Raw genomic sequence first — 20,914 nt, 5'->3', positions numbered from 1 at the left:
TGGCTAGAGGAAGTAGATCACGGGGCCATACCCTTGGAGAATATATCTTGTCCCCTGGCTCCTTGCTCCCTTTCTCAGCTTCCTGGCTGCTCTGATCTGAGCAATTTTCCTCTACCATGCCCTTCCACCATGATGTTCTGCCTCACCTCAGACTCAGAGCAATGGAACTGAGACGTCTGGAGCTGTTAGCTCAAACTAAACTTTTTGTCCTCTAAGCTGTCCTTGTGAAGTATTTTGGTTACAGTGATGAAAAGCTGACTAACACAGCTGTGTAACCTAGAAATTGGTGTAGAGTATGAAGATATGAAGGGAGATGTCAACAGAGCAGATGGTAAGGAAAGAGATTAAAATTTTCTTTAGTCCTGGGTGATACATATTTTTTTTCTTTTTTTTTTTTTTAATTTGTTCTAATTTGTTATACATGACAGTAGAATACATTTTGACAAATCATATATAAATGGAGTATAACTTCTCATTCTTCTGGTTGTACATGATGTAGAGCTACACCAGTCTTGTACTCATTATCTGCACATAGTAGAATGAATCAGACATTATTACTCTATCATTCCTACCCTCATATCCCCTCCCCACCATTTACTCCCCTGCTAATCCAAAGTACCTCTATCCACCTGCCTCCCCGCCCTTATTGTGAATTAGCATTTGCATGTCAGAGAAAACATTCAGCCTTTCTTTGGGATTGGCTTATTTCACTCTAGTTCCATCCATTTACTGGCAAACCCTGTAATTTCATTCTTCTTTAATACTGAGTAATATTCCATTGTGTATATATACCACAAATTCTTTATCTATTGAAGGGCACCTAGGTTGGGTCCATAGTTTAGTTATTGTGAATTGAGCTTCTATAAACATTGATGTGGCTGATTTTAAGTCCTTTGGGTATAAACCGTGGAGAAAGATAGCTAGGTCGAATGGTGGTTCCATTCCAAGTTTTCTGAGGAATCTCCATACTGCTTTCCAGAGTGGTTGCACCAATTTGCAGTACCACCAGCAATGTGTGAGTATACCTTTTTCTCCATAACCTCGCCAACATTTATTGTTGCTTGTAGCTTGTATTCTTGATAATTGCCATTCTGACTGGAGTGAGATGGTATCCCTGTAGTTTTGATTTGCATTTCTCTGTTAGAGATGTTGAATGCTTTTTCATATATTTGGTGATCGACTGTATTTCTTCTGTGAAGTGTCTGTTCAGTTTCTTAGTCCATTTGTTCATCAGGTTATTTGTTTTTTGGGTGTTAAGTTTTTTGAGTTCTTCATATATCCTGTAGATTAGTGCTCTATCTGAAGTGTGTGTGGTAAAGATTTTATCCCGTTCTGTAAGCTCTCTCTTCTCTTACTGTTTCCTTTGCTGTGAAGACGCTTTTTAGTTTGAGTCTATCTTGATACATACAATCTTATTCCCCTTATATTTTACTGCTTCTAAAGGCAACCAGGGTTTTGAAGAAAGTAAGCAATCCCACACATTCCCTTCTGAAATCCAACCAATAGATGACTACTCTTCCCTGGTCCTAGGGACTGAGACGCAAATGTAGCACTGCTTAAACCAGTCATGGAAAGAAGGCTGTAGCTCCCAGCTCTAATTAAAGTGTGGAAATGATCCAAAGAAACTGACAGAGTTGCTAGATTAGAGTGTGGTCACATACAAGGCACCTCTCCAGTGGAACCTCTCATCACTGTATGCTGAACAGGCAACATTGAGAAGCACAGCCAGCAGAGAATTGAATCTTACCTATGGACAATCTGCACAAACATTTATCACAACACATGCCACTGACATTAAAGAAAATAAGGAACATCTCTCATTTAAAGAGGTGGTTAGGATTACTTTTGTTTCAAGCAAATCTGTAGAGAAGTACCAATCTGGGTGGTATAGGATGGAGTTTGCATGTTAAAACCCTCAACCATTTCTGTAGGCTAGCTACAGTAGAAGAGGCCCAATCTTTCTAAAAGTTCTCTAGAAAGACAAAGGCTTCCCAGTGGTTCCTTGTCCTGGTTTCCCTTCCCTTTAAGCCCAATATTTATGGAGTTAATAAAACAACTGTCATTCTGTTAGGAAGGTTCTCACAACATGAAACACTTCCATCAACAAGTTATTCACTACAAATGTAAGTGCACATTATAAAATGAAAATTCAAATAAAAAAAGAAAGGTATGTACACTGCAACATGATCAGGGACATACAGGATCCAGTTAGATCCTTATAGCAACATCAAATAACAGTTAATACTGAGACTTTATCACTACTCTATGTAACTGAATTCTTAACACACAGACACACACACTCTATTTGTATGTTAAAATGCCCAAATCTATAAAACAGAAAAATAGATGAATTCCCACTTAGCACACACTAAGTTACCAAGAAACAAAATGACTAAATTTAAGAACAAGCAAGAATATGTAACTGAAAGTGTACAGATGCAGTGTTGTTTTACTACTGGGCAATATTTCCTTTCAAAATATACTTCAAGCAAAAAAATCAAATACATTAATAACAAATGCCTTGAAGACCAAATGAATTTTCAGACTAACTTCTGAAGAGTGAAAGCTGTCAACCGAAAAAAAAAAAACAAAAAAACACACCATGATGATGGCAATAAAGAAATCTTAACTACCAACTATTAGATACTCTCCATGTGCTTTACACTATACTCCCAAGACTTTATACACACACACACACACACACACACAGAGTTCTCACTGAATCTGCAAAGTACGTACTAGTTCTCCCATTCTCGCAGATATAAAAACTAAGTTCCTGGGTACAGAGTGACTAAGCATTTTGGGGTCAAAAGCTATACCAATTTTTAAACATGTCTAAAATGTTATTTCGAATCAGTGCCTATTTACCAATGACTTCAAAATTGCTACATTTATGTAGGTGTATGTTTCTGAATATCTGAAGAATTAAAAAAATGCTGACATAAAGGGGGAAATGGTGTTAGCATAAAAGAAAAACACAAATTCCTATGAAAAGAAACTAAGTATTTGGAAATGAAGAATGTGGTTTTTTAACAGTAACCGGCTTTACACTGTTGGTTAATATTAGGTACCACAGAAATTCCATCTGCACAGTATTTAGCTGGAAAGCACAGCATTTCCTAATGGAAGAAAATTTTACTTGTAATGAAAAGAACATATTCTTCATACATAAAAAATAAATTACTACCTGACGTGTTATTTATAATTATAGATTCCAACTACTAACACTTATAAGTGGTTTTGGCTTTCAATCTCCAATTACGTATTTATTACTTCTATTAAATATATAAAAAACTGCCCTCACTCTTCACAGGATGCTACCAAGTTGAACTATTAAAATAGTTTTGAGCAAATAAAATAGAACTATGAGAAGAGTTAAAATTTCTGCCAATAATTATATCTGAAGACAATTTTAACAAAATATGAATCTAATTTCCCTATGATTCTAAGATTTAAAATTCATTTTCAGAGTAAATAATATGAAAAGTTCCCCACAGCAATAGCTGGTTAAAAAAAAAATCAAACCTGATAAACTTGGAATAATTCAGTCAACAGCATACTATATATTCATCCGCTAAATAAAAATTACTCTTTTGGGTAGGAAGTTGGGAAGAGGGTACAAGGAAGAAATCAAAAATTGAAAGGATCAAGCACAAACTTCAGCACAATTCTAATGATTGTTGAAGTAAATTTGCCACAGTCACTCTGGGGTTACCTGAGATAATCCTCCTGATTCAAGCTTGACTGAACAATAAGTCAGTAAAATGACTCTCAAATCAGTTATCTGTATATATCACCATGGTAATCAAAAGGGTGATATGCCCATTAAAAAAAAATTTAACCTCATAACTAGATTCTTAATAAAGAGGTAGTTCTAAATTTTTTCTATATAGCGAACTCTATATATCCAATCCAGATTTTTTTCCCATGCTCTAAATTTACATTATTTAACTAGTCACAATACTTAAACATTAACTTGGATTGCTACCTGGACATATGACAGGTCTTTCAAACTCAGTCATATCCAAAACTTGTTCCTTCTTCAGTCATACCTATCATAGCAAAAGGCAATTCCACAATTCAAAACTCGATGTTTTCCTTGATTACGGTCCTCTCATCCTTACAGTCAATCCAGCAAAACCTATTGGCTTTACCTTCAAAAATACATATCCAGGAGCTAGGAGGCATATAGCTCAGTGGTAAAGTATTTGCCTACCATGCAAAAGGCCCTGGTTTCCATCCTCAAAAGCATAAACACACACACACACACACACACACACACTCATTTAGACATATCCAGAAACTAATTAAACCTCTTGGTTTTACCTTAAAAAATACCAAGTAACTCATCACTGATCCTGCAAAGTAAGTACTAGTTTTCCTACCTCCCCAATAGAATCTTGACCAAGCCACAGGAATTATTATAATAACCTCCTAACCGGTCTCATTCTTCTCTTGCCTCCTTACAATCTATTTTCAACAAAGCAGCCAGTGTGACCACATCACAACAGAAAGCTGAAATTATCTTCTGCAAAAAAGCCCAAGTCCTTAAACTAAACCTTCGAATTTCTGCAAAACTTCTCATCATTTTGACACAAATAAATGGAATGAAGCATACAAGCATTCTTAAATGCTTAGGCGATTCTTAAAATGGAAATAAGAATCTTTTGGTCTGAGACAATGGTCCAAGCCCATCATTAACTCCCTCCTCTCCCAAATTCCCAGTGAAACAGCCAGAGAAACATAAAACTAAAAAAAAAAAAAAAAAAAAAAAATTCTTCAAGCCCTGTAATCCCAGTGGCTCCGGAGGCTGAGGCAGGAGGATTGCAAGTTCAAAGTGAGTCTCAGCAATTTAGCAAGGCCCTAATCAACTCAGTGAGACTAATTAAATTATAACAAGAGCTGGGGATGTGGCTCAGTGGTTGAGTGCCCAGGGTTTAATCCCTGGTACAAAAAAAAAAGAACTAACAAAAGAAAACAAACAAAAATTCTTCCAAGTAATAATTTAAAAGTAAATAGGGGTCAGGCACTGTGGTGCACACCTGTAATCCCAGAGGCAGGAGATCACAAGTTCAAAGGACGGCCCTAAGCAACTTAGCAAGGCCCTCTCTCAAATTAAAAAATAAAAAGCGCTGGGGATGGGGTTCAGTGGGTAAGTGTCTTTGGGCTCAATCCCTAGTATTTAAAAAAAAAAAAAAACCCAAAAACCTAATAGGGCAGGACTAGATTGCCGAAAGGGATGACCACACCAAACCTGAGCCTATCTGGGAGCAACCATCATAAGGCTCAGCTAAAGTGAGCGTGAATGTGGCAAATCACAGCCCTGCAAATACATTCTGAGGCAGTGCAGAGGCACTAGCACAATACAATATAGGACAAGAAATGTGAGAGGGAAATAATAATATGTCTGGAAATTAACAAAGACTAGTGTACCACAGATAGAAATCAAAATAATGTCCCAGACAATTTTAGGTTGAAAAATGAATATTTCAGAATAACAGAGACTCCCTCCACCAACTTTCTAATGGAGCTTTCTCCTCCTCATCAGAGGCAACAGGCTACTACATCACTGGCACAAATAGGGTATAATAAGTATCATCTTAGTCCAGTATGTAGGACTGAAAAAATTTCAACAGTAACATAAGTTCTGAAACTAAACAAAAACAAACAACAAAACTAAAAAATAAAATAAAACAAACTGTTTTGTCATTAAGAATAAAGCTACCGTTTAAACTGTATAGCTAAACCTTGTCTAAAATGTATATGGTCCCTAGGATGTCTAGCTAAAGAATATATTGACTCCACTTTCTCTGGGGGAAGCAGGAACAAAATCCTGGCAATACTTCCATCTCTGGTGAAACTGTGTTTTTTATCTCACTGACAATAGTTATTTTGCTCCTTTTCATTGAGTACATCTTTATGGAGCTCTATAATCATCGACATCTCTATCTCTACAGTATTATTACAACCAAACTAAAAGCATGTCCTTTTTTCTCTCTTCTGATCCTTACTAGCCATCCCAAGCAATTTAACTACTTCTCTTTACAACATCTACATGTAAGAGTATACCTGTGGTCTAGGGCCGTGGCTCAGCAGTTAGAGCGCTTGCCTAGCATGTATGAGGCACTGAGTTCGATCCTCAGCACCACATAAAAATAAATAAATAAAATAAATATCTATCAACAACTTAAAACAAATTTTAAAAAAAGTACACCTGTGCTGTTACCATTTCCTCACTTCCTAAGAATCTTCTTTAACTCGGTGTAATGCTTCCCCACTCCACTAAAAATATGTCTTACAAGCCATAATTTCTACTCCCCACGCCAGTGTTGGGGAGAAAACTCAGGGCTTTGCACATACTGGGCAAAAGCTCTGCCACTGAGCTGTATCCTCAGACCTTCTCTCTCCTTTCTCTCTCTCTCTCTTTTTTTATGATGAACCTTTATTTTATTTATTTTTATGTGGTGCTGAGGATCGAACCCAGTGCCTCACACATGCTAGGCAAGTGCACTATCACTGGGCTACAACCCCAGCCCATCCCTATATATTTTTTTAACCAAAAAATACTGCTTCTGAAGAACATGCAATCACATCTTGGAAAGTGGCAGTGTCCTATGGGAAATAAAACATAAAAAAGGATATAGCTCTGAAAAATTAAGAGAATTGAATCAAAATTCGTGAATCTGGTGACCAGATTCCCTTCCCAAGGGAAGGAGGGGCTAAGACCCTGCCACACTGAAAGAGTGACTGTGTAAGGAAACCAGAAGAGACTTGGAATGCTAACAGTGAGCAGCTGTTAGAGCTTCTACACGCAAGTATGCACTGTGACATCCATCTGAATGAGGACAGCAATGGGCATTAGTGTAGCAGCTCCACTGGCAATGCATACAATAGCTGTGACAGCTGCTAACTGGTTATTTTTGGAAAAGCAGTTTCCAAATGACTGAAATGCAACTTGTGAAAATTTGTATTTGTGAAAAAATGCCTGATAAAGAGCTTTTAAGGGTTAAACTATCTAAACTTCACAAATAAAGTTAATCTGAAACAAGATCAGTTCCCATGCATTACAGTAAACAATCCTCTACTCTAGTTATCATGCTATCCCTCTCTCCCTTATACTTCCTGTTCCCTTTTCATACAAAAGGACTAGCTAAAGACAGTATATTAGGTAAGGTACTAAAGGTCTCATATTTAATTACATGGATATCATTGATATTGAAATGCATGATTCAGATGAGATAGACATAAAACTTTTCCAATTATCATAATAGATATTTAAAATACATTCAAAATAATTCTAACATTCTGATTAATAAAAACATGAATCTCTAAAGTATACATGCAGTGCAAGGCTCCCGTTATATCTTTATTTTTTTAGCATATAAATGATTTTTTTGTCTCCATATTTCCATCAATACTGAAATAGCTTCGCATAGTAATGAGACACACCTGATTTCTGCCTCTGCGTTTTCCATAATTCCTTCTCACTAGGGCTTTGTAATTCTCATTTTTCTTGGTTAAATAGTAATATAAAACACAATCAGGAACACTCTGTAATGAAAGTAGTTCATTTTTGAGAATTCAATAAAATGTCTTAAATAAAAAAAATATTTCAAGGAAAATACTACTACTCTTTAATTTATATTAAGAGAAAATATACATGGTTAATATTTTAAGGCATATATTCGTGCTCTAAAAATACATTATTTTGATAGTTAACTGTTGACTTAATCCAAATTATGTTAAAAATATGAAAAGCTATCAGAAACATTCAAATATTTTCTTATTAACTAGTAAGTAAATGTCCCTTTAAATAGTTCAAAAACACTAAAAAATTCAGAGGAAATCAGAACTCAAGCAGTGTAATTATGTGTTTTTAGGGAAATATAAGGTTAACTTTCATTATCCACAAAAATTAGATCTGTGCTTAGGACATCTAATGTAATTTAAATTATTACTTTATATATATTTGTTATAATTATGACATGAGAATCTTTTCTGTATAAAGCCCTTAACAAAAATCAATTCTAGTTAATTACTACTGCTTGTTAGAGCACAAAAATTCCAAAATAACAACATCCACAAACCTATTAACATTCATGCAAACCATTTCTTACCTTCCTTTCCAAGTAGGATGCAATTAGTCCAAAGTTTTTTGGATGCTGGATAAACCTGAGTAAAAAATAAAATTAAAAAAAACGAAAAAAAAAAAAAAAAAAACACGCACACACAAACATTTTAACAACTTAAAAAGAAAAAAAACTTGGAAAAAGAAATATTATGTGCAGACTAACTCCTGGTGATTCCTCACTGCAAATTTGAGTAACAATTGCAGAATCATTGGAGATTTAAAGGGCAAAGTTCTGGGAACCATCCATCAGGAAATGATTAGATTGGTTTATGGTAGGGCAAAGAAATCTGTACTTTTAAAAAACCATATCCAAAGTGATTTAAATAACACCCAAGTTTGGGAATCTCTCATAAAATGACTCCCCATCCCTAATTCTTATCTGTTACCTATTTTCCTATCTATGAACCTATGGGAAGATCAATATTTTCTATTTCTCAATAGAATCCATTCCAATGCCAAAATGGGGTCAAGATTTTGTGGAAAAAGTTCAATTTACAAGTAAATGCTAAATACTATTACTAAACATATAAGTTTCTACTAGAGAATAATTTAAAATTTAAATTACTTGTCCTTAAAGATCTCCTTCTCGTGGTCAGTCCAAACATTCATAAATTGCCTATCTTTATAAACCTTCATAGGGTCCTCCATAAGCCCATTCATGTTAATGAACTTGACCCGTCTTTGTTCTGCATCAAACATCATAGGTGGGATCACAGAGAGCTGCCGCATTTGTTTCTCATTATTCTGCAAAAAAGAAATGCAGCTTACTTAGAATAAAACTTAAACTAGAAATTTTTAAAGGGCCACAAACCAACTCTCCTAATGGTCTGGACAAAAAAAAAACTCACGTAATTTAATGACAACAGCAGTATATATCACAGCATCTAATATAATAATTAGTTATAAATCTAGTAAACATTCACTGAACTAATTATAAAAGCAAAGAGTATGTTTTTGTTTCTTTTTTCCCCTGGATCATTTTTGGGATTTTTAAATTAATGTTGGGGATCAAGCCCAGAGTTCAGGCATGCTAGGCAAGTACTCTATCACAGAGGTACATCCTCAACCCCACATTTTTTTTTTTTTATAACCAACTACTTTGATAAGAATTCTTTACTTAAATGAAACTGATACTTGGAAGAGAATGAAATTTTAGTTGTAGAAGATGCAAAATAATGTTAAGTTCATTTAAGTCATGACTTTATGCATTATTAGATTGTATTATATCTTAGAGCACAATGGGAAAACAAGAAACCAGCATCAAAATCTTAAAAGTCATCGATCTTAAATCACCTAAACCAACATAAACTCTCTAAAATCATGGGGTACTTTCAATCAGTTCAAACACCAGCATGTCAGACAGATACATTAGCTTGAAGTCCCCTAAACTAATAAACTAGTTTGTAACGATTCTAGATGTTCCCCTAATAGAATCCTTAAATAAAAAAACAAGCAAAGACACTTAATGCAGATTTAGTTATCATTGCAGAAATTATGGCTACAAATTCCAAGGGATGGATGTCATTTCAATCATGCGTTTCAGAGGTGAATTTAAAGCAATAAGTGGCTATGTTTTAAAGCTCCTGAGTATGCTGCTGCAAGAGAAATGAAAAATCTACTTGCCCCAATATTATGCAATATTACATACAATACGTATTTATGGTTTGAGGTAAAACTGTCCAAGGACAAGAAACATGAATGTATTTCAAAAGAAGTATACCTCACTGAGCCTACATAGAGGTAAAGTAGGTTAATGAGCTCTAGAACACTGTGTTAGGTGACTCAAAAAAAGCCTATAGGAATGGCTAGCACCTCAACATTACATAACAATGCACAGAAATGCTTGAACAAAATCCCACGAAGTGTGGAATTATGTCTTTACAACTGAATATTACAACCGTTCCTAAAAGGTTATAAATAACCAAAAACTATTTTTGATCTGTTCCTTGGGAAAGCAAAATATCAGAAGCGAGAAAAGAGGGAAAAAACACCTGCAATGCCTCTTTTGGTACAACAATATGAAATCTAAATTGGCTCACAGAACTCTTAGATACAGAGTCTTCTACCTCCTTCAGAGCCAGTGTGACAAGAATTCCTTGAAAAAATAACAATTTGTAAGAACATATGATATACTTTTATTTGATCATGAATGTGTAACAGGGTACCATATGAAATACTGATGGACTCCTTTCACAAATATCAATACAAACTGTACAATAGCTATTTTCTCATCCTGAAAGAAATTTCACAGAAACTGTGTCTATAAAACAGAATGATAAAAATGAGCACTGTGCTATCTATGCAAAGATAAAATCTGAATAAAATCTTTCTACCTCACTAGTAATTAATTTAACTTCAGGAGATCCAGTAATTGATGATTGAAGAAGAGCTATATTATAAAATCAAAGCCAGCAAAACTCAATAGCGATGGCTTCTGGACCAATCTTTTTTTTTTTTTAACATTTTATTTTTTAGTTATAGGTGGGCACAATAGCTTTATTTTATTATTTTGTTTTTTTATGTGGTACTAAGGATCAAACCCAGCGCCTCACGCATGCTAGGCAAGCGTTCTACCACTGAGCCCCAGCCCCAGCCCCTGGACCAATCTTAACAGAGATTTGAACCTAGCTACAGAATACTCAATGTTCAGAGCTGAAATTTATTCTTTTTTTTTTGGTACTGGGGATTGAACTCAAGGGCACTCGACCACTGAGCCACATCCCTAACAGTGAGTTAGGGTCTCACTGAGTTGCTTAGTGCCTTGCTTTTGCTGAGGTTGACTTTGAATTCTCGATCCTCCTGCCTTAGCCTTCTGAGCTGCTAGAATTACAGGCGTGCGCCACCACAACCAGTTCTGAAAATTATTCTTAATCTGCATTTACTAATTAATATACTACTAAATGTGAAACACTGGGAATTCAAAGATGGTCTCAAAGGTATAAAAACTACATTCATGAAAATGATGCTCAAGATGATCATAAATATTAAACAAAAAGATATATACATAATAAAAATTAAGTGAGATTAACTAAATATTGATTAGTTCTGTTTTGGGGAAGTGAGGAAGCTTAATAAGGGTGGAAATATTCTGTTTGGCCTAATGATATACACTTCAAATGTATACCCTTGTCTCTAATAATTTTTTCATCATTTTATTAATTCTGTTCTTGACTCAAGTAAAAAAAATGCCTGAGAAACAAAAGTATGCCTTCTCATTGAAAAATTAGTAAAACGACATTCTTGTTCATAAATAAATCCCCATAAGCTCACTTGTCTACCTTTTCATTTTATGTTCCCTTCCTTGCCTGGGGCTATTTCACCTGCACATAGATGACTCGGATATCTAGCTCTCTCCAATTTAACTCTGTCCCAGGCCCATCTGCCTGGAAAGCACCCTTTGGAGGACATACTATCATCTGCAAAACATATGTTTTTTGTTACTCTAGGAAACAACACCACCAGCTCAAAAGTCTAATCTGGAAACTAGGAGTCCCTTTGTAGTCGTCTTCTTCTTTACCCCACATTCAATACATCCATCTTGTTCATTCTACCTTCTATGACTCTCACCTATTAGTCCCCTCATATATAGACCTACCACTGCTCTGTCTCTCTATCTAGATCTTACTGCTGTCAAAGGCATCTTTGTAAAATAATAGTACAAGTTTAACCCTTGTTTAAAACCTTTCAATGATTCGCCATAGACTTTGGAATAGTCCTAGCATCTAAGGTTCCCTCTCTTATATACTTATTTGTATATAATAAATTTATTTACCCTAGCTTCCGGGCTACAGGGCTGAAATACTTTAATAATTAAAGGATTAACTTGAATTAAATCAATCAGTTTTCTTACCTCTTGCTCAGAGAGACCATCAATAATTTCAGAAATCTCATGTTCACTCCTAGCAATGGTGGCTGAAAGACCAGCGCCCCTCTGCCCAACTCTGAATATGAGGAAGAAATTATATTTAAAAGCCTTTCATAAAGAAGACATATGAATTAAATTAGTACAGATTACTTTTATAAATAGAATTTTTTTAAGAAATTGAAGTTGATTTACTAAAATGCTGAGTAATTTACATTTAAATAATATGTTCAGTCATCTATTAAATTAATAACAAATTTAAGTGCTAAGATTGAAATTTCAAGGTTGTATGTCTACATTCAAATGATAGAACTAGTTATGGGAAATTTGTCTTTTTTTAATACACTACAGCAGAATGCAAGGGAAATTTGTTAAAAAAAAACAACCAGTATTAATGATCCTTATTCATTTCAAATAGCAGTCTTTTGTCTGTTTTCTTAAGAACAGGTGTAGACTTAGAAAAATACATTAAACATTTTAACAAGGCAAAACAACATAACCAACATCCCTCACAAAAGTTGATCGTAAGGGGCTTACAAGACTCTTAAACAAAACAATGAAGAAGAAAACTGAAACTAAAACCTCTGCAAAATACCTTTCTCTAAAAGTAAAAACAAATCAGAAACTATTTACCAAAATGAAACCATTTCTAACTAGCTATCAATTTAATGCTGTTTGATTATGCTGGTAATTAATAAGGGACATGTAGTTCTATTTTTATTAACTGTCATTTTCAAAGAAATTAATATTTTCAATAACTAAAGAATTAATTCCCAAACAGTCACTCATATTAGATTCAAAACAGTGATTAAACATTGGGCTGGAGATGTAGCTCACTGGTAAAGTGCTTGCCCTGGATTAAACTTCCAGCACCAGGGGGAAAACAATTAAATTCACTAACACAAACTCTACTGGTTGGTTGGTAATTAAGTTTTACATTCAACATAAAGTCCTTTGTGAACTTTCTTATTGATCAGATTAAGGAAATACTAAGTATTGTCAAAGAGCAAGTGTGATCTGAAGAAAAACATCACAACCATTAAATATCTAAAACAACTACTTACCGCTGAAATCTTTCTTGCTGTTCTCTTTGTTTTCGAATTTCTGGAAACTGCTTTTCATAGTACTCTCTTGTTTTGCTTTCTTTAGCTTTCCTTCGGGGATTGTTTTCTATTCTGTCCACTTTTTTCTCCCATGCTTCCATGAGCTGATCATAACGTTGGCAGATTTTTTGTTCCTAATAAACACCCGCAGCAAATTAATAATAATTAAACTAAACTCTAGGACCCTGAAAAACCTAATACTTTAAAATCAATTCTATTTCCTAAGGTTAAGTCCAAATTACAGTGACCTTTTTACAGTGACCTATGGCTCAACTGTGAATGAGAAGCTGTCTTTGATCTGAAAGCAGAGAAAGGGAGTCCTGTTTCCTACTGAAGATCAACATATATGGCATACGTTGCCTGGAATTTTGAGTAAACACTTAAAAAGACTACACAAATCAATAAACTAATTGATAATCTACTACTAGTAGCTGACCAGCTATTTTTTTTCTGATAACATGTCTTCATTGTCAAAACAAAAAAGAAGTAAAATCAGAAACATGTAAATAGTTCTAACCTGTTCATAACCTGACCAATCACCCAAAGGCAACCATATTAACATTTTGTTGTTTTTCTTCCGATCTGTCAGAGAAAACACGCATATTTAACTGTTCTTCTAGTGTTACAAGTTTGTGGTTGTTTGTACTTTTTTTGCTATTATAAATACATGCTACATAAACATTTTTAAAAGAATGGGGAAGGCAGAAATTGGTCATACTTTATCAAAAAAGAAATCCATTGAAATACTTAAAATCGAGAGTTAAATAAATGAATTATGATTCCATTTTCTAGAAAAGAGACGACAGAAGAGCCTCCCATTGTGGACACAGAACTGCATACACATCTGACAACACATGGATAGAGAAAAGCAAGAATGGGCTGAGAAAAAACTGGTAACGTCGGTCATCTCAAGAAACAGGCACTGGAGAAGAGAATATTTCTTTCTCATACCCCATTCCAAACCACAACCCCCACATCCCAAATCATTCTTTTAAATTACTATCTGTGTTTCTATACTTCAGCTTTTCTTCATCTCTATTGCTACCTCCTTAATCCAGGTCACCAGATTAAAACTGCCTCTAATCATCTTCCATGCACTCTTTTTTTTAAACGCAACACTGGGGATTGAATCCAGGACCTTTCACATATAAGGCAAGCCCTCTACTACATCTCTAGTCCTTCCATGCTCTCTTAATGTGGCCATATGTAAATTCTTAAAATACAACTTGAACACTATACTTCCTCACTGTAGAACTCATCAGGATCTGATGTAGTCTTCTAGGTAACCTACAAGACTGTAGATGACCGGCCCTGGCTTCCCTCAGCAGTCCCATTTCTCACCACACCCCCACCCCCCAGCTCAGTCTACACTCCAGGTAGCTCTGAGCCTACCATTCTAAGTCCTATTTCACATAATCATTCCCTCAGAGTATTGGTTTTCCTATGTAATGTTGTTGCCTGATTCACATCAGGTGTTCCCTCTTAAATGCTCTCATAGTAATCTGTACGTGCAGGATCACAGTATGATCACAATACTAAACCTGCCTGCTAATGTATCTGCTCCCTAAAGCTGAAGCGATATGATTGTCTTGCTCACAACTGTAGAATAATATGAGACACAGTATACAGCCGATAAATATTTATTAAGCAAATTATTGAACACATAAACTTTATAATTATTCTGTGAAGTCTATGCTCCTATAACTGTATCACCAAAGAGCTGATTTAGCAAGTACCACAATAACAACAGAATGACTGGACAGAAAAAAAACACATGAACTAATTTCTTAACTTATTATTTGTATGTTCTATGCAAAACAAAAACTCAAGACCCGTAATGTAAGACAGTATCTGAAGGCCTAGCCTGGCAAATTAGAACATCAAAAGAACATTTTACATCAAATAAAAGCTTCTGTGTCTTGAGCCTTACAACTCATTAAACTGTCAGGTGATTAAGTGTAAGGTACAAAGCTCATTTCTGATATGGATTTAAAGAGTTTATTAAAAATCTAAATTTAAATATATCAACAGTTTATCTGTAAATTAGTAATGAATATATATGAAAATAATAATATAAGCATGTATTTTTTTATAACTTAACTTTTATGATTATAACCATAAAACTTTCAGAAGGCAAGCCATATAATTAAATATAAGAAACCATTTGAATTTGAAAAAGCTGAACCCTTGCTGACCCAGTTTCAAGAAAAAAATAACAATGTCTAATTGGCATGACTAAAACTTACCCACATTTGTATGAGGCTTAAGTGACTAATGTAGATCATCCTATTTATCTTTTGTGGTCTTTTTTTTTTTTTTTTAAAACTACTCACCATTTTCTTTCTTTTGGCTAGATGAAAATGTTACACATGGATGACCAATGAAATTAATTTGATAATGATATTAAGTGTGGTATTAAAAACTAGAATTAGATTTATATTTAAGTCACATGTTCAGTTACTTTTAAAAATCAGCATTTATTGTCATTAACAATGGAAAACTGAATGCCTGAATGAGCATGAATGGGAAAGCTGTACAAATTTCAGTTAACAAGGATAGGACCTCACCCTTTGTTTTCTTGCATGATTTCTTCTTTTAAAAAATAAAATGAGTTTTTTCCTCATCACCTGGTTTCTAGAAGAGAAAAATATGGTTGCATGACATTACGAAAAAGCACAATTTAAGGATGATTTCACTTTTTTTTTTTTTCCAGACACACTGGAAAACAACAGGTAAAGATCACTTAAGAATTTATGATACGATTAAAGTTAATGCTAATTTTTTCACCCTGCAAAATAAGACTTTATAATTTTTGCAATAATTGGAACTAAAATTCTTCCCATTCTATACCAAGATGACATAGTTAATTTTCAATTATTACATCCAATAATAAGGCATATAATTTATTTTTAAATTACAATTACATTTACTGGTTCTTCTTAAGAACTCTGGTGATAAATACATTTTGGAGGTAAAAGGGAAGCTTTTACAGGTACCTCCCTACCTCAGATACAGGACTGGCCTCCTTCCAATGAGAATTTATACCAATATATTTACAGAGAGGTGGTTTCAGCTTTAAACAGAAGATTTTCTTCTGTCAAAGAAATGACACAAGCCACTCTAAGAAGTAATGGAGGGTGATGTGACAAGACAGGAAGATTTCTCCTATATCATAATGTAACAATTTCACTTTTTAAATTGGAAGCATTGTGACCTTCAAAAACAATGACATGCAGGTTCAAATATAAATATTTATACCCCACCTACTTCCAGAAAGGATTTCAAGCTGATTATTCAAATATAAATACAAAGCCAAGGCAAGTAGAAGTAATTTTTTGGATTATCTGCCACTCGGGACTAACAGTGACACTGGCTCCACTCAAATAAGCATGGACAATCAGGAGCTGGCTATATGAAAAAGTAGCCAAGAGATGAAAAGAATTATTAAAAGGTACATTTGCTATTTCATACAAAGCAAATGACGGTGATGAAAAAACAGCTACTGAACGATTTATATGGATGCATGCAGCTGAGTAAATATTTCTAAAGGTGACACACAGTGGCAGCATTACCATAGATATATTCAATTTGCTCTAACTGTAATTATGTGCAACTTAAAAGCAATGGCAATCAATAAATACATTTTAAAATGTTTCCTAAGAATTTAAACGAAGTCAGTCAGTCAATAACCCATTTCAGGACAGTGTGATAATCATTAAATAGGCAACAATTCAAAGACAGAGCTGCTCTCCAGCTCATATTGAGGGGAAAAGACAGAACACAAATATAACTGAAGCTTTGTGGGGGGAAAAAGTCAATAAAAGTAGCCTACTAGATTTAACCTCCTATTCTTCTCTTAAAGATGTTAAAACAGCCAAACAGTTCCAAACAATATACGTTAAGTTTTGCCTAATCTACTTCGACAGGTTCTCAAGACCATAGCAGCATCTCACAGAAAAATTCATAAGTATATGACTTTCATTATGAACACTTAACAAAAGTTAAAATTATTCAAATTTAAATGGTTTTCATGCATACTACCATGCAAATTATATTTGCCACCAGTTCTGCAAAGTAGTCAACTATTGCACACACTCTCAGAAATTAAAAAAAGAAAAAATATATATAAATAGCAATGTGCTCATATACTAGTAAATAATTATAATATTCTGATTATACTTAATAAAACATATAAAGTAGAAATATCAACATTTTTGTCACAAACTAAGAATAAGTCACCTAAAATGCTCTTCAAGTATGATAATTTAAAAAAATAATAAAGATACCTATCTAGCTTCCTATCTTACTTCAATCAGATCAAGAAATTAAGATTTTCTTTTCACTTATTTTCTTATTCCAAGATCTGCATCCATAAACGCCTGGTACTCAGATGAGCAAGGCTAAGCAAACTACATTCTGGAGCAGACTCCTCACCCACAGGAGGTGACTGAGCGCTTCCAAGGCACCAGGACATTAAATGGCAGAAGGGTCTACAAATACCGTCATTAGCAAGAGTCATGGAAGGGATTTCCCTAGAATAGGATTTTGAATAATGATAAAATGATCCGTGGCACTTCTACTTTGCAATGGCAGATGTGGCTTGGTGGGGGACGGTGTCATCACTAGTCTTAAATGAAAAAGCTTCATTATCTTACTTCATCATGCGCCTTGCAGGTACTCCACTGAAAAAAAGACAAAACAGGAGGCAAAAAATTCAAGCCTCAAGGTAAGCCATTTCAATGTTAAGTATCCACCTTTTTTACTAGCAGATTATAAAACCAGCTAGTTTTATGCAATAATTTATTTCATTTTTTGGCCTCGGAAACTCAAAGTTGTTACCCCAACCCCCAAGAAGCCAGAGGAAGATAACATAGCAAATTACACAAATCTAAAACATACCTACACTATGTAATAATAATGTCAGCGGATAACATAAAAATGATTTTTTAATAGAATATATGGTTTTTAACTGAAGAACTCCAAAGATGATAAATACTTACGTCTTGATGTTCTCATGGTACACCTTTGTATCTGATGGCTGGTTATAGAGTGGCTATAAAATAAATCAAATATTTACGTATAAAATGGTGTACATATGTCTAGGAAGAGACAAAGAAACAATATTTTAATATAAGCCTAGGTCAAGTACTAATGGGTATATACCATAACATGACCTACTGAATCATCCAGACAACTGGATTCCCTGAATTACCCCAACTCCTAAAAACAGCACTTCTGTAACAAAGTCGACAAACCCCAATGTATCCTATAATAAATAAGTCTATTCATAGATATTTTTTCTTTCAAAGGCAGATTAAAATACTGCCTTAATCTTAACAATAAAATTCAAAGAGTTTTCTATTTCTTTATTTTTTCTCCTGCTACCTGAATGATTAAGTGGTTGCTTAGAAAGAAACATACTCAGAAATATGCTTCTGCAAAGAGAACCAAGTTCATTCACTATCACTTGAAACTTACATCCCTACCACTCTGCCCATCTATATCCCACTTATCTCAAAATAAATGGTTTATATCCTGTTACATCACAAGAAAAGTTACTTAAAAAAAAAAAAAAAACCCACAAAGTTCTGGAAATAAAAAAGTAAATTGCTTACCAGTTCAACTTTTGGGCCAAGACCTTCAAAAATTTTATGAGCTTCTTCTGCTTTTTTCTGGAGATAAAGACATTGTTATATGAAACAATTAAAAATCATATTAGCCAAGAGCAAAATCACTACCTATTTCAAAATATATATCTCAGGCCAGGCATGTTCACACATGCATATAATGCCAATGCATCAGGTGGTTGAAGCAGGAGGATTGCAAGTTTGCTGCCATTCTCAGCAACTTGGTGAGACCCTGTCTAAAAAAAAAAAAAACTCAAATTATCTAAGACTAATGTATAGCTCAACTTACCTACTTCCAAATATTCTTCTTTTATACTATGAGCTAAAATCTTCTCTAATTTTATTTTCATGGCTCCCCTTACTAAATTCAGTCAAAGCTGATTAGGTATAGTGAAAGTGATGCCTAATATGTAAGCAAGTTCTTTTGTTTGTTTGTTTGTTTGTTATTGTTGTAGTGCTAGGGATCGAACCCAGAGCTTTGTGCATGCAAGACATGCACTCTACCAACTGAGCTATATCTCCAGCCCAAGCAAGTTCTTAGAAGCAAATAAATATTAAGAATCTAGAGAGATGGGATGAAGATTCACTACTGTAAATAAACCCCCCAAAACATTCTAAATACTTTAACACATTCTATCTTTTAACAAAACTTTAAATCATAAAATACCATAAAGTGGCCAATATTTGCTGTGGTAAACCCAAGTGATCTCTGAATTAAAAGTACATAATGAACTAATTTTCTAGTTATAAGCAAACCGTAATAGCTCAACAACAAAGAAAACAGCTATTTTGATACTAGTAGTAAGTAAATATTGAATTTTATATTTAACACACCATTTTTAAAAGTAACACAATCTAAAGTACTACCTAACCTATCAATAGTTTGGCAAAAAAACTTAAAAACCCTAGCATTTCCGCATTGCATTTTTCATTCTAAGTCTGCAGATCTAAGTTATTAATTCTTCAAACATATGTTGAGTATGTTCTATGTGCCAGGCACTTGCTAGACACTAAGAAAACAGAATAAGATATCATTCCAAGTGCAGGAGGGTGAGGGGCCCTGAAAATTTTCATTGAGATAATATTTGAACTGTGTCTTGGGGTCTGAGTGGGTTCCACTGACATGAAAGGCAAAACACTGGACTGTTTGAAGGCACACAGTGGTGTAAAGGTGCTAACAACATCAAGGGAACATCCAAAACCTGTTCTGGTAGGATATTATTAAGGAAGGAGTGTCAGGGCCAAGGCCAGACAAGTAGACATGTAACTACTGATAAATAAAATTTGGGCTATTGTGTAGAAAGTGGGAAATAATCAAAAGGTTTCATTTGAGCTGGGCACAATCCTGTAATCCCAGCAACTTGGGTGGTTCGTTCCGAAGGATCACAAGTTTGAGACCAGCCTGGGCAACTTAGCAAGACTATGTTTCAAGATAAAATAAAAAGTGCTGGGGATATAGCTCAGTTCCAGAGTACTTGCACAGCATGTGTGAAGCCCTGGATTCGATACCAAAAATCCCAAAAGAGCAAAATAAATTTTATTTAAACAATCATGTTACGGGCAACAGTTATGAAAGTTGACTTAGAAAGAAAAAAGACTGAAGGAAGGAGACTCAATAATTATGTGAGATGAAAGCTCAAGTTAAGCTAATAGCAAAGCAGGTGCAGTGATGCAAGTGACCAGACTCATGGTTAGGAGGTAGGACTGATATTCTTAAGTGACTGGCTATACATACACAAGTGAAAAAGGGAGAGAAAAAGTCAGTTCCTAAGAAACTGGCCTAAGGAGGTTGCTTCCCTTAAGCATACTTCTCTGTAAACACCTTCCTTTCTTCTACTTTTATAAACTTTTATAAACTACTTTTCATATACTTTTATAAACTCTACAGTCAAAATATAAACAAATATTTTTGAAAACTTCTCTAAAATATGTGTCATTATTCTGAAATCAGAGCACTTACAAATATTTTTTGAAACCTACAAATAAGTAGGGAAATAGCAAATCAAAGTGTTAAAAATAGTACAGGAGAATATTCTGTTTGGAAACTAAACAAACAGTCTGAAAATTAAATCAAATGGAATCAACTTCTCTCAGGAAACCATCTTTAAAATTAACATTCTCTTTTGGATAGTTTTCTTCTTCCCACTAAGTTTTAAATTAAAGAACAATTTCCTAAACATGATAATGGTTG

At 34.4% G+C, this 20,914-nt stretch overlaps 1 protein-coding gene across 21 annotated transcripts in view; it reads right to left on the bottom strand.

The window, feature by feature from the left end:
- Nucleotides 1–20,914, bottom strand: part of Ncor1 (nuclear receptor corepressor 1) — a 153,011-nt gene that overhangs the window by 77,129 nt on the left and 54,968 nt on the right. For 14 of the 21 annotated variants that reach the window (XM_071603044.1, XM_071603048.1, XM_071603058.1 and 11 more), the window contains exons 7-15: nucleotides 18,712–18,768; nucleotides 18,097–18,149; nucleotides 17,752–17,778; nucleotides 15,664–15,730; nucleotides 13,058–13,230; nucleotides 11,982–12,072; nucleotides 8,697–8,875; nucleotides 8,118–8,172; nucleotides 7,450–7,551 (exon numbers count right to left, since the gene is read on the bottom strand). In XM_071603044.1, coding sequence (XP_071459145.1) covers nucleotides 7,450–7,551; nucleotides 8,118–8,172; nucleotides 8,697–8,875; nucleotides 11,982–12,072; nucleotides 13,058–13,230; nucleotides 15,664–15,730; nucleotides 17,752–17,778; nucleotides 18,097–18,149; nucleotides 18,712–18,768 — 804 coding nt within the window. The remainder of the gene's footprint in view (nucleotides 1–7,449; nucleotides 7,552–8,117; nucleotides 8,173–8,696; nucleotides 8,876–11,981; nucleotides 12,073–13,057; nucleotides 13,231–15,663; nucleotides 15,731–17,751; nucleotides 17,779–18,096; nucleotides 18,150–18,711; nucleotides 18,769–20,914) is intronic. The other 7 variants (XM_071603051.1, XM_071603052.1, XM_071603064.1 and 4 more) reach the window with 1 other exon arrangement.

Source organism: Marmota flaviventris, chromosome 17, assembly GCF_047511675.1.
Source record: "Marmota flaviventris isolate mMarFla1 chromosome 17, mMarFla1.hap1, whole genome shotgun sequence".
NCBI classification, from domain to species: domain Eukaryota; kingdom Metazoa; phylum Chordata; class Mammalia; order Rodentia; family Sciuridae; genus Marmota; species Marmota flaviventris.
The sequence above is the reverse complement of the archived record's forward strand: the minus strand, read 5'-3'. Positions and strand labels throughout refer to the sequence as shown.